The sequence below is a fragment of the Littorina saxatilis genome, unplaced genomic scaffold (assembly GCF_037325665.1).
Source record: "Littorina saxatilis isolate snail1 unplaced genomic scaffold, US_GU_Lsax_2.0 scaffold_1067, whole genome shotgun sequence".
Taxonomy (NCBI): Eukaryota; Metazoa; Mollusca; class Gastropoda; order Littorinimorpha; family Littorinidae; genus Littorina; species Littorina saxatilis.
Genome location: NW_027126255.1, coordinates 25461 through 40291, shown reverse-complemented (window position 1 = coordinate 40291; position 14831 = coordinate 25461). Strand labels below are relative to the sequence as shown.

The 14831-nt window shown below is 44.1% G+C and overlaps 1 protein-coding gene across 1 annotated transcript; it reads right to left on the bottom strand.

Annotated features, from left to right (window-relative positions):
* Positions 1–424: 424 nt before the first annotated feature.
* Positions 425–8689, bottom strand: LOC138954711 (uncharacterized). Its single transcript, XM_070326487.1, has 6 exons — positions 8460–8689; positions 6626–6790; positions 5920–5995; positions 5106–5261; positions 1983–2741; positions 425–1635 (listed from the first exon to the last, which is right to left on the bottom strand). Exons 2-6 carry the CDS (start codon positions 6758–6760, stop codon positions 776–778), a joined length of 1986 nt encoding a protein of 661 aa, XP_070182588.1. The 5' UTR covers positions 6761–6790; positions 8460–8689; the 3' UTR covers positions 425–775.
* Positions 8690–14831: the final 6142 nt, after the last annotated feature.

Here is a 14831-nt window from a genome sequence, read left to right as displayed (position 1 = left end):
GAAAGATGGCTCTTCTCTGAACTGTGGCAATCAGTGTCTGTGTGTGTGTGTGTGTGTGTGTGTGTGTGTGTGTGTGTGTGTGTGTGTGTGTGTGTGTGTGAGGGGTTTGGAAAACTGCGCAGGGGGGTTGTAGGCTTCTGAATGATGGACAATACTTTCGGGTCTGTTTGTCTGTCTGTCTGTCTTTGGTCTATCTGTCTGTCTGTCTGTCTGTCTGTCTGTCTGTCTGTCTGTCTCTCTCTCTCTCTCTCTCTCTCTCTCTCTCTCTCTCTCTCTCTCTCTCTCTCTCTCTCTCTTTCTGTATGGCTGTCATGATTTGCACGTTATTCATTTATTTATCGAATACCTGGCACCGCTTCTCCAGAAATATTTGGTCTGAGCATGTACAATAACAATTTCTTTAGAATAAAACATTCGTCTCTGCAGCTGTACAACAAAACAATGAACACATACTTTCTATGCAATGGTAATACGTAAAGTCTAACACACGTTCTGGTTCTTCATTGGTGGTGCTGAAGGGCATATGATGGTAGCGGCAGTGGCATAACAGCTTCGCCCACGGGACCTAACTGCAGTTCTTGTTCAGAGAAAGAATATTTCAAAAGGAAAGAGGTTTTCTCCCTTTGCCAAAAACCGCACTGTTCTTGTTGTAAATTCTGTTATGTTACAAATCACTCCACTCAAGCTCTTTAAACTATTTAAAAGAATGGACATTGTTCGCTCCCTTTTTTTCTTAAAAAAAACCTCAAACACAACAACACTGCAGCACATCATCCTATGTGAGAGTATACCCAACAACAACGCTAACACCCTGTACCCTCGGCCTACACCACGCCACAACTACCACGCCTTCCCCTGACACACACACACCCCAGGGGAAATTGCACCCCTTTTCACTGTCGTCAGGACCCCGAAGCAGCCGCCTCCACTCACCACTGGCGGATTTGACCATCACACAGTGACAGTTGGTACTTGCAATGTAAACGTTGTCAGCCTTGTCCACTACTACACCTTGAGGATTCTGTAGGTCGGTGTGGGTCAGCGTGTCCACTATCTCACCGGTAGCCATGGTCAGTCTGTACACAGCGTGGCCCCAAAAGTCGGAAACCAAGACGTCACCGCCTGCAGCGCAGAGAGACCCCACAGACTTCAGTTCTGGAAGCCTGACGCTGTCCACCAACGTCATCACTACGTCACCTCGACGGTTAATGACGTCAACTCTCTCAGGGTCATCCGAATGTTCACGACAGCTGACGACGAGCGTGCTATCAACGTTACCGGCGACACCCACGTACCACCTGCGTGTTTGTATGGATGACTTCACAGACATCTGATCACCTTCTGCGCTCAGCAAGTAGACGGAAGAAGTCTTTGTCGTCACAGCAACCAGACCGTCGGACAAGACTGCCAGACCCCACGGACTTGCCTGTAGTTCAACAGACACAGGAGCTTCATCAGGTTCTCTGAGGTCGACGACTTTGATCATTCTGTTGGCTTTATCGGCCATGAAGAGTCTGTTGTCCGTTGCGCTGGCTATGGCCGTGATGTACGGTTTCTTTGTGTCCTTGGCCGATACTGGTGTCAAACTGAAAGCACGCTCTGGTGTGGTCAGCATCGGGTCGATGTCTGTTTTTGCTGAAAAAAAAGACAATACTTAAAAACTCCAGCAAAGACTGTCCTTTAGGCAGTGGGGCAAGCTTGGTGATTCATTAATATTTACTGAATTGTTTACAATGAGCGGCACTGAATTTACTGATACAACGTTGGCATGCTCATATAAGCAGCAAAACTAAGTCTGCAAACTTTACGAAGCATCAGATGTCTGTCTCTCCGTCTGTCTTTCTCTGTCTAACTCTGTCTGTCTGTCTCTGTCTTTCTCTGTCTCTCTCTGTCTTTCTCTCTCTCTGTCTCTCTCTGTCTTTCTCTCTCTCTGTCTATCTCTCTCTCTGTCTCTGTCTCTCTCTCTCTTTTGTCAAACTTACGTGCTGTGACTTCTCTGAACACTTCAGCCTCAACATTTTGATGTTCGGAACACTGCACTGGAGAGTGTGACAGGGAGGCTGCTTCTTTTGACACCACATCATCAGAGATTGATTCCGCATCACTTGAAACCCCCGCCGCAGAGTTCTGCCGACCTGGATTCTGCATAGAAACGCGTGATACTGATTCTTTTGACACCACATCCTCAGAGATTGATTCCACATCTCTTGAAACCCCCGCCTCAGAGTTCTGCCGTCCTGGATTCTGCATAGCAACTTGTGATACTGATTCCGCTTCTCCTGAGGCGTTAGCATCGTTATGATTTTGGTCAGAACTCTGCACAGGGAGGTGTGAAAACGATCTCCACGTCACTTCCTGTCGACGGGCATGAGGCACGAGCTCCGCTAAAACCTCCTGGATTTCTGGTTCCAGACGTAGAGCCTCACTCAAGTTATTCCTGTCGACTTCCATGAGGAATTCGAGACGTTTCGTGAGACCCAGCAAGCGAAGATGGAATCGGTTGAAGAGTTCTTTGACGATCTTTTCTGGCAAGTCTTCCTGGATGAGTCCCAGCACTTCGGCAAAGAATCCTTCGGCATGCTTGTTGATGAGTCTTGTGATGATTATTTCTTTGTTTTGGGACTCTTCCGCGGGCTGGTCTGAGGCTGCAGCTGGTGGACTTTCTTGTGTCAATGATGTCTGAGATGTTTCTGATGATACGCCGCTCCAGTCTGCCCTCAGCATCATCACTCCATCTGTGGCTGAAATTTAAGATTCAAAAAGAAAATGATATACTCTCGAGTTGTACCAGAACTCACTGCATCTGGTAATCATTTGTACCTGATACCAAAACACCTAATAGTTCTCTTTTCTCTACATAAGCCAGCAGTTCTTGTCGAAACTTGTTAAAACACCGTAACAGTACACACTCAGGCAAAACTCGGTTGCGGTTTAGAACCTTTCAAAATTAAGTGTGTCAGTATTTCTATGAATCGCGGGCATCCGGTATGTTGCCGGTTCTTACTTGAAAATACCGCGAAGGAAACTACTAACCATTCACACCCACCGGTTGGAACTACATGCGACAGTGAGTTTGTATGTATCAATATGTATTAATATAAATAGCAAAATTAAGTTATTGGGGTGTTATTATGTCTTCGTTTGACTGGTTTTAACTGTATATAGTTAAACAAATCTCGTGACGTAAATGGATGAAAAGTTTATCTCAAATCCGATAACAGATTCTGTATCGGTTGAACATTGGATTTCCATGACGTTAGAAAACTTAACTAATATTTAGGCGTCTGGTCGAAGCTTCAAAAGTCTTTCTGTTCAATCGTAAAAAGATAAACGTAGCCTTGCTAAAAACGGGTCGACACATACATGTTATTTGCATATCTGTCCAAAGTAGAGCATGGCTGTCTCGCTTTGTGTCAAATATTATATTCTTGGCGAAACATGCGCATAACGTATAATACCGTTTGACAGCAGCCCTTATCACCTCGAATATACATTCTTCAAAAAAAGTTAAGGATCACTTTTTTACAAGCACGCCACACAAAACAGACAAGACCGAATTCTTTCATTTTCTTATATTATATAATTGAAGAACCAAGAAGTAATGACAAACAAAGCAAAGATCGAACGCGGCAGCGACAATTTAGCCAGAGTGTGTCAAACGTGACAACCCTCGAAAATGGAATTGACAACAATGTGAATCAGTGTCAATAACGCGTGTGCCCTCCGTTGTGTGCCAGGCATTGAACACATCGTTGGCGCATGGAGTGGATCAGGTTGCATGTGAATGCTCTGGGAACTCCATTCCACTCCTGCTGGAGCCATTGCAGCAGTTGACCCAGATTGGCAGGAGGAGGGTGATGTTGCTGTACCCGACGACAAAGCTCGTCCAACATGTGCTCTATGGGGTTCAGGTCCGGGCTGTTGGCTGGCCACAGCATCCTGTTGACCCTGGCCTGCTGGATGAAGGTGTTTACAGCTGCAGAGCGATGGGGAGGTGCGTTGTCATCCTGAAGAATCGCACGAGGGCCGATCGCTTGGAGGGCTGGAACGACCAGGGGTTGCAGGATCTCATTCTGGTAGCGGACACCGGTCAAGTTGCCCACTACATGGTACAGAGGTGTCCTTAGACGTGTGCTGATCCCTCCCCAGACCATCACAGAGCCTCCGCCAAAACGCTGTCGTTCCAGAACAGCGCCTTCTGCGAAGCGCTCTCCGCGACGCCTCCACACTCGGATGCGACCATCAGCAGGTTCCAAGCAAAAGCGGGACTCATCTGTAAACAACACCTGAGCCCACTGCTGACGTTGCCACCTCACATGTTGAGTGCACCAGGCTCGGCGAGCTGCTCGGTGATTAGCAGTCAGGGTTGTTCCTCGGACTGGACGCCTTGCACGCAAGCCAAAGTTGTGTAAGCGGTTTCGGATCGTCTGACCACTAACAACAGTGTTGGTGGTAGCTTGTAGGCGTTGCCTAATGTTATTTGCCGTAGCCATTCTTTGTTGCATGGCATGCCTCTGAATGAAGCGATCCTCTCTTTGTATGGTGACTCTGGGCCGACCAGAACGTTGTCGCTCCTGCACTCTTCCAGTTGCGTGGAATCTCTGTTTTAGTCTGATAATGACAGAGGGAGCCACTGCAAGCCTCTGGGCCACTTGCCTGGCAGCAACACCGTCTTGTAGCCATTCTATTGCCCTTCCTCTATCCACATCGCTCAGTTTTCTTCGTGGGGGCATGTTGCTACTGTGCATAATTGTGTCAACGTGTCAACCTTTAAACACAAGCTGGTGAGCGATGTTCATAGCCAGGACTCTGTTGTAGCACGTGCATCACAACCTTTTGTCCTGGCATGCCTTCTGCAAATTTCATGGGGCTTTAAAAAACACCCTTTTTCTTCCAAAATGCAGAAGCTTTTGAGAAGTCCCACAGAGGGAAATAACTCTGCCTGCCAAACAAAATTCTAGGTCAAGACTCATTGTTCATGTGTTAATTCAAACACATTAATCTTTTAATTATTATGTCGATGTTTAATTTGTTGGCATTTGTTTATAATTAGATCCGTTTTTTCAACCGATCCTTAACTGTTTTTGAAGAGTGTATCAACTCACCTGACTGCAGTTCCTCTGGATCAGTGGCAACGTGAACTTTAACCGGTATCTTTCGGTCAATGTTGATGGTAGTGTGTTGTTGAGTCAAGGTTAAATTGTTCACCGTTGAAATTGTGCAGTCTCCTGATCGGGTCTTTTTCAAGATACCAACAGCATCTGTAAATTAGAAATGACGCTTCAAAAAAGTAATTGTCCAAATTTGTTTTTGCTTGATATTTCACCCCGTTACTTTTTTCTCAAACGGAAACCAAGTTGAGAGCAGAGGAAGCTGGTCGTCTTTTATTCGTACACATCTTAAAACAGAAATTAAGAGAGGAAAACAGTGATAGTAGCATCTATCTAGCCTAGTAGGTGTAATTGTGCGTACGTGTGTGTGTGTGTGTGTGTGTGTGTGTGTGTGTGTGTGTGTGTGTGTGTGTTTATCAATGGAGAGAGACTGAAGAGGAGAGGAGAGGAGAGAGGAGAGAGGAGAGAGAGAGAGAGAGAGAGAGAGAGAGAGAGAGAGAGAGAGACTCAAGACTCAAGACTCAAATGGTTTACTGGTTAGGTATTTTTAGATAAAGAGAGTATTATCTTACAGCATTTGAAGTGTCATTCTTTAGAATAAATCACGCTGATATTGTTAATTTAAATTGTGGCTTTGTACGTCTTGTTAATTTTTAGCGTGATAAACAAAAAGGGTCCCTGCCTGAACGTTATAACAGTTAGAGGGTCACCTAGAATCAGTCCTGATTGGTCGAAAAGCCATATGGTGCACTGGAATGGTAATAAAGAGAGATAGAGGGCAAGACGGACAGACAGACAGACAGAGTACCGTCAGTTCGTTGCGGCTTGATCTCAATGGAACGGTTACTAATTCTGACATCACCAGCAACTCTTCCTATCTTGACCTGTGGGAAAATTGAGACTGGGTCAAACATATGACACTATTCATCACCCCCCCCCCCTCCCAACTCACTCAATCACTCTCCTTCTCTTTCTCCCTATCTCTCTATCTCTCTCTTTGTCAGTCTAGTCATACTTACTTTTGAGTGCCGTGTCTCTGTTTGTGTTGTTGCCTTGTCATCTTAATGTGATGCATGCTAAAGTGTGTATGAGTGCGCCTTGAGTCGCCTTGTGGTGAGATATTATTATGTGCGCGTTATAAATTCTCGTATTATTAGTTTGCCTGTCTGTCAGTCTAGTTTGCCTGTCTGTCAGTCTAGTCTGTCTGTCTGTCTTTCTCTCTGTCTCTGTCTCTCTCTGTCCCTCGCTCTCTCTGTCTCTCTCTTTGTCTCTCTCTCTGTCTCTCTCTCTGTCTCTCTGTCTCTCTCTCTCTCTCTCTCTCTCTCTCTCTCTCTCTCGTCTTCTTCAATTCATCCCTCTTTCTCTCGATCTCAATTCCTACCCTTACTTATCCCATCCATTTTTCACTTCTTTCATCCATTAATCTGCCAATCCATCCATCCGGCCATCTTCCCATCCATCCTCCAATTCATACAGCAATACACCCACCCTTTCGAAAATACTTTATCACCTACCGTCTTACTGGCAGAAGAGGCCAGTGAATGACCACACGCAGCACAAGTCTGCCTGTTGCTGTGGCCACACGATGGACACAAGACATGTTGAAGTTCACAACGTTTCCTTGGTTTCTCGGAACCACGTTCACCCATCGATTAGATTGATCTCCTAGTAATCATAGCCTGAAGACAAAGTTGTTAGCAAACTTATTAGAACGTATAATCAAAGACAGAGCGAATCATTCACCAGCAGGTCGACCTGTTGATTTTTTGTTGATGTGACGAACTCTCAAAATGTCATTAAAATTGTAAACAAAACACACACAAAAAAACGATGCATGTTAACCAAATTGATAGATAAAGGGGGACGCAAGAATGTCTCAGTGAAAATCGAGGACAGATCCTTCACGCATTTGAATAGACACTATAATACTGTGAGACAGAATGAAGAACAATTTATCCGCGAGCGTATCGCTGCGATGTAGTCAGTGCAGCCATTATTTTCCACACTCCATTCTTTTCCACACACACGCACGCACGCACGCACGCACGCACAAACTGACGCGCGCACGCGGGACGTCGGACCTACCGACCGAGGCACACAATGAATAACAAGAAAGAAAAAACATTCAGTGATCTATGCTGAACCCCCTCAACCGTAAACATACTGTTAAAAGGGCTGACAATTGGCTTAAAGAATAGGCCGCTCCCATATCGTAACACGAGCTGAGATAAACACAAACACAACGAGTGTTCATTGCAGGAGTATCGCTTCCTCCTTTCAATTTGCAAGGTTGCGCGATATCATTTCTGAGTCACTTCCTTGGTTTTTATCCTCCCTCATGACGCTACAATGAGATGTAACTTGAAATAGTTCACGTAATCGCCTGACAGTCCTTGCTGTCCTTCCCTGCCCTCTTTGAATGCGGTTGTGAGAGTGGCAAAAGGCAACCGTTGGGTATAAATTAAAGTTCCTAGTGCGATGGAAAAGGGAGTAATAAAATGATATACTCTTCAAAAAGGTTCAAGACCGGGCAACAAATGAATACTGTCTTTAACACTGTGCTAAAAATCATGGGTTCCAACAAAGTTCCTTTTTTTAAACTCGCAAAAGGACTGTGAGTGTTGTTCCAGAAGCATTTTCAGCATACTAAACACGGGGACAGATTCTGGTTTTCAAAGTCCTATGAAATCGGCGCAAATCATGCCAGGGGAAAACAAATTAAAGCACGGTCTGAAAAAAAGGGTCATCTGTTTGTGTTCAAAAGCTAACACACTGACAAAATAGTACACTGTAGCAATGTTAAAATGCTAACACACTGACAAATGAACACACTGTAGAAATATACCTCCACAAATGCTCATGCATTTTGTTGACCGGTCCTTAACCTCTGTTGAAGAGTGTATACATTTTGTAAGAGGAAAAGCGCGACGCTTAGGATTATGGCTAATTTTTTAGCCGGGATGTTCTGTTCGGGTTTTAACTGCAACTGTAAAGCACATCCGACACAATCATATTGCTGACTGCTTCTGATCCACACTCGAGACCAACACAACACTACTGCAAAGTATGGCACGTATACTCATAAGGGCAGAATATACTTGCGCAGTATCAGCGGCACAGACGACGCTCTGCATATTATTGATGCTGCGATAGGGATTATGACGAGTACTTGGCCTGTTTTCCTTTCACGCAACGTGTAACGGGGCTGGGATAATCTGCAGTGCGTCGTCTGTCCTGCTGAAGTCACATAGGTGAGCGCAGGGCCTTATCGCTGGTCACTGCTTGAAACTGTAAACTCTCCCAAAATAACTGCAGATAGAGAGACAGTTTGCTATGGAAATTACTTACACGAGAGTGATGAAACAACTCTTTCTACTCCTGGCAAGAACACCACTGCAACTGTATGTCTTGGATTGTTTTCTCAAAACACTGATGTTCGTTCTGGTGATGATTATGCAAAAGTATGTGTATTAAAACAATCTTTAAAACAAACTTGCTCCAACACCACTTCAGTCGTCTTGTACAAAGGTGCCAGGCTCACAAGCTGAGCGGACACCACACTAGCTCCACCGAAGAGATTGCTTGCATGTAGAAAATATCATTGGTTTTCCCAGTAGGCCTACAATAAAATAAAATTCGCGTCCTGGACGGGCGACAAAGCCACAGGCGCTAAAATAAAGTTAATTTGGTGTACGCTGAGATAAAAAAAAAAAAAATTAAAAAAATTAAAAAAAATAAATAAAAAATAGTACGCTGGAAAACTACTCGGCGACAATAAACAGCAAAACTTATCACCATAAAATCCTTTTTTTGTTGCTTTCAGGTCAATCTTCTTGGGGAATATAGCATTGTCAAAAGTTATGAGAGCTATTTTCTTCAATAGATGAGGCCGTTTATTGTATAAGACAAGATTAGGGAACAAAACTAACAGGTTTGGATACAAATTTCACTGTTCTTTTAAATGTCATGCAAAACTTGTTGCGAGTTAGCTTTTCTGATTTTTGTGTCAATTTTAACGCAGGAACCTTGCTTTTGCGAATTTGATTTTGGGGGTATCTGAGTTGTAGGTTCCATAGTCAAGACACTGATTAATGTATAATTAATCTGTTTGTTGAGGATTGTAGGGGAATGGATTGCCTCTCTAGTCATCTAACTGGTTTTACAATAAATTGCCTAGTCACACAGATCTGCAATTAAACATTTATGCCTAGGGTGTTTTTTTCATGACGGGTAGTGTAGAGTGTTGGGTCTGTTTGTAATTCAGGGTCGTTTATCGATAAATGATATCGACTTTTTTTTCAGATTGAAAGCTTTATCAGTTGGCGTGTCAATAACGCTAGCGCAAGAAAGGCTGTCACGGTATGTACATGTCGTGCTCGTCTGAAAGCAGTATTCTTTGCATGTAGGCTTTCGACAAAAAGAAAAAGATTACCGCCTTACACACAGTGGGGTTTTTGTCTCCTCCAAAGCGTGTGAATAAAAGCACACTGGAATCATTTGAACACCTTGGTTGAACACGAGTTATTTGCAAGAACTTCTCTTCGGCGTTTAAAAAACCAATTACAACAACTGCCAACGCTTGCCCACCATTTTCTGTCTCGCATGGCATGGCCAGTCCCGTTAGCAATGCTCCTAGTAAAATTAGTAATTAGCTTTCTAATACACATGTACCCCCGCCGTCAATCCCAACAAGAGAGAAAAGAGAGGAAAATGGGGAAAGGCATGCAAACAAACACCAAGACAAACCGTAAAACGACAACAGGCAGAAAAAACCCACCTTCGACAACAACAACATAACAAGACAAACAAGCAAACAAAGGAACGAAGCACCCTTGCCAAACCAGACTATTTCAAATTCAAATCTAGAAATTCGCAGTTGGCTTAAATTTTATGTTTCAGGTTACTTTGCAGGTGAAGACAAGACAGAGAGAGAGAGAGAGAGAGAGAGAGCCGGGAGAGAGAGAAAGAGAGAGAGAGAAAGAGAGAGAGAGAGAGAGAGCGAAACAGACAGACAGACAGACAGACAGACAGACAGACGATAGACAGACAGGCAGGCAAATAGTCAGACAGGCAGACAGGTAGAAAGGGAGAGTGATAGAGGGAGAGAGAAAGAGAGAGAGGGAGGGAGAGAGAGCGAGGGAGAGAGAGAGAGAGAGAGAGAGAGAGAGAGAGAGAGAGAGAGAGAGTGTGTGTGTGTGTGTGTCCAAAACAGCAACTCTTTAAATAAAAACATATCCCACGTACGTGAGAGAGACCACTCATGAGATAACACTATCGTTCAAACCACACGTGTGTATATCATGTAAATGAGGTCGTGTCACAACTAGTCTGGCAGGTACCTGCTTTTCCACTGCTTATGATGGCCAAAGTCAACGAGACAAACGTCATTATCAAAAACACTTTTGCCCTGGAACAGTTATTAGAACTTACACGTCACGCTACACTTTCTAAAGTGATGTTTCTTTGCTTTGAGGCTTTGGAAATGACCGAGGTTTCAAAAGAAGCGTCTATTTGGACGCCTCGACTGCTGGGCGTTTTGAGTAAAATACACGAAAGTACAGAAGCTTAGGGTAAACAGAATAATACTTGCCTTGCTGTTTCGTACCAGATTTACACTCATTGCTTTTCAGATATTGAAAAGCACGCTTTCGCTCGCAGTACAATATTTAAAAAAGCAAATCGTCTAAATCTGGTACGACACAGCAAGACATGTAGCCTAGTATTCTTTATATATCTTATTTTATACGTAGACCGTCGTAATCAATTTTCTGTCTCCATTTCTGTTTCTGTCTGCCAGTCTCCTTCTCTCTCTCCCAATCCCACCAGCATTTTATAGTAACATATTCTGTTTTCGTTTTATATTTGACATATTTATTTTTCTTTTATTACTTACTAGCAGTTAAGCCCGGCTTCGCCCGGGAGTAAGCGGAGCCCTGTAGCAATTTAAGACGCTCGCTATCCCATTATCATTAGCTTTACCTCCTTTGTTTGGATACAAAAAAAGAGTTATCTCCCTTACCTTCTAGAAATTTCCGGAACTGTCCAGTTAATTTTTCTTTCTTCATTTCTTCCCCTCATAGGAGCAATAGCGAGTCTCTAATATCACTGGCATGATGTACTATCTTGTTCCTGCCTCTTGCCATCTCAGAGGTATGGCGACCACAGACAAAAAAGAGTTATCTCCCTTACCTTCTAGAAATTTCCGGAACTGTCCAGTTAATTTCAATAGCGAGTCTCTAATATCACTGGCATGATGTGCTTGCTACAGGTGAACAGTAGGCACTGAACTGGTCTTGCACCATATAGGCTGTATTCAATAAATGGGAGGTCCATAATCTGAGAAAGGAAACAATGAATCAAGAAACTAAAACCCAGGTGCACATCTGCGGCACCTAGGGAGTGTACGTGCACACTATCTTGTTCCTGCCTCTTGCCATCTCAGAGGTATGGCGACCACAGACAAAAAAGAGTTATCTCCCTTACCTTCTAGAAATTTCCGGAACTGTCCAGTTAATTTTTCATTCTTCATTTCTTCCCCTCATAGGAGCAATAGCAAGTCTCTAATATCACTGGCATGATGTGCTTGCTACAGGTGAACAGTTATCTCCCTTACCTTCTAGAAATTTCCGGAACTGTCCAGTTAATTTTTGGCTCACGTAAGTGTAGCCTATGCGATGATAAACTTTGTCTGTCTGTGCGTGCGTATGTATGTATGTATGTGTGTATGTCTGTGGTAGAAACTTTAACATTTCCGAGTCTATGGATTACGTCAGTCTCGGTCAAAAGTGTTCGACGTGTGTGATAGAAACTATTTGAAGACGTCACATTATGACGTAAGAGGGTTAGACGTCACGCAAAGGAATTACTGAAAGTCTCGGTCATTGTTATTGTGAGCGGGCCGAGACTTCTTGGCAGATCCAGGGTCTCGCTTTCTTGCATAGTTTCACCTATGCTTACTGTGTGTGTGTGTGTGTGTGTGTGTGTGTGTGTGTGTGTGTGTGTGTGTGTATGTATGTGTGTGTGTGTGTGTGTGTGTGTGTGTGTGTATGTGTGACGGAGTGATTGAGTTTGTGTTACTGTTTGTCGATTTCTTACGTGAGCCTTGAAGGCTTCGCCTCTTGTTCATTCTTCATTTCTTCCCCTCATAGGAGCAATAGCAAGTCTCTAATATCACTGGCATGATGTGCTTGCTACAGACAAAAAAGAGTTATCTCCCTTACCTTCTAGAAATTTCCGGAACTGTCCAGTTAATTTTTCATTCTTCATTTCTTCCCCTCATAGGAGCAATAGCAAGTCTCTAATATCACTGGCATGATGTGCTTGCTACAGACAAAAAAGAGTTATCTCCCTTACCTTCTAGAAATTTCCGGAACTGTCCAGTTAATTTTTCATTCTTCATTTCTTCCCCTCATAGGAGCAATAGCAAGTCTCTAATATCACTGGCATGATGTGCTTGCTACAGATGAACAGTAGGCACTGAACTGGTCTTGCACCATATAGGCTGTATTCAATAAATGGGAGGTCCATAATCTGAGAAAGGAAACAATGAATCAAGAAACTAAAACCCAGGTGCACATCAGCGGCACCTAGGGAGTGTACGTGCACACTATCTTGTTCCTGCCTCTTGCCATCTCAGAGGTATGACGACCACAGACAGACAGACAGACAGACAGACAGACAGACACTCTCTTTTATTATATGTACTAGCAGTTAAGCCCGGCTTCGCCCGGGAGTAAGCGGAGCCCTGTAGCAATTTAAGACGCTCGCTATCCCATTATCATTAGCTTTACCTCCTTTGTTTGGATACAAAAAAGAGTTATCTCCCTTACCTTCTAGAAATTTCCGGAACTGTCCAGTTAATTTTTCTTTCTTCATTTCTTCCCCTCATAGGAGCAATAGCGAGTCTCTAATATCACTGGCATGATGTGCTTGCTACAGGTAAACAGTAGGCACTGAACTGGTCTTGCACCATATAGGCTGTATTCAATAAATGGGAGGTCCATAATCTGAGAAAGGAAACAATGAATCAAGAAACTAAAACCCAGGTGCACATCTGCGGCACCTAGGGAGTGTACGTGCACACTATCTTGTTCCTGCCTCTTGCCATCTCAGAGGTATGGCGACCACAGACAAAAAGAGTTATCTCCCCTACCTTCTAGAAATTTCCGGAGCTGTCCAGTTAATTTTTCATTCTTCATTTCTTCCCCTCATAGGAGCAATTATATCACTGGCATGATGTGCTTGCTACAGGTGAACAGTAGGCACTGAACTGGTCTTGCACCACAGTAGGCTGTATTCAATAAATGGGAGGTCCATAATCTGAGAAAGGAAACAATGAATCAAGAAGGTTGCACTTTTTTTTTTTTCATTTTATTGAATTCCTGTTCTCGCTGTACAAGTAATAATTATTTGTTTTGTGTGTGTACATTTCTTTTCACTCAAATTTTATTGCAGCTGCATAAAACAATTGTCAGCAAAATCTAGCATAGGTTCTAGTTCTCCGTAAACGTTTGGTGGTGGTAGCAGTGATGGTGGTAGGGGCAGAACTGACTGATGCTGTTCACAGGTGTTTACTGATTTATCCAGGGGACCTAACTGCAGTTCTTTTTCAGATAAAGAATAATGTCGAAAGGGAAGTAGTTTTCTCCCTTGTTAAATCGTCTTGCTTCCTGTTCTTGTCGCCAATTCTATTGTCACTCTACTCAGGCACTTAAAACGGTTAACAAAAATGAACATTCTCACGTACTGTTTGCGTTTTAACACATAGCAAATGAAAGCGGCACAGCTACAATACGTATTGCACATCGAATTATGTCAAATAATACCCGACAACAACGCTTTCATCTTTCACAGACATTCTACACCACGCCACCGCCACCACCTCTTCCTCAGTTACGCACACCCCCCAGGGAAAATCGCATCCCTTTCCGCTGTCGTCAGGCCCTCGAAGGAAGCGCCCCCACTCTCCTCGTGTGGATTTGACCATCACACAGTGACAGTTGGTACTTGCAATGTAAACGTTGCCAGCCTTGTCCACTACTACACCTTGAGGATTCTGTAGGTCAGTGTGGGTCAGCGTGTCAACTATCTCACCGGAAGCCACGGTCAGTCTGTACACAGCGTGGCCCCAAAAGTCGGAAACCAAGACGTCACCGCCTGCAGCGCAGAGAGACCCCACAGACTTCAGTTCTGGAAGCCTGACGCTGTCCACCAACGTCATCACTACGTCACCCCGACGGTTGATGACGTCAACTCGTTGAGGTTTCTCAGAGGAGTGTTCATGGCAGCTGACGACGAGCGTGCTATCAACGTTACCGGCTACTCCGACGTACCACCTGCGTGTTTCTATGGATGACTTCACAGACATCTGATGACCTTCTGCGCTCAGCAAGTAGATGGAAGAAGTCTTTGTCGTCACAGCAACCAGCCCGTCGGACAAGAGAGCCAGACCCCACGGACTTGCCTGTAGTTCAACAGACACAGGAGCTTCATCAGGTTCTCTGAGGTCGACGACTTTGATCATTCTGTTGGCTTTATCGGCCATGAAGAGTCTGTTGTCCGTTGCGCTGGCTATGGCCGTGATGTAAGGTTTCTTTTTGTCCTTGGCTGATGATGGCGTGAAACTGAACGCACGTCGTGGTGTTGCCCGCATTGGGTCTATGTATGTTTTTGCGGAGAAAAAAAGACGATACTGGATATACATAATTATCATCTACTGGA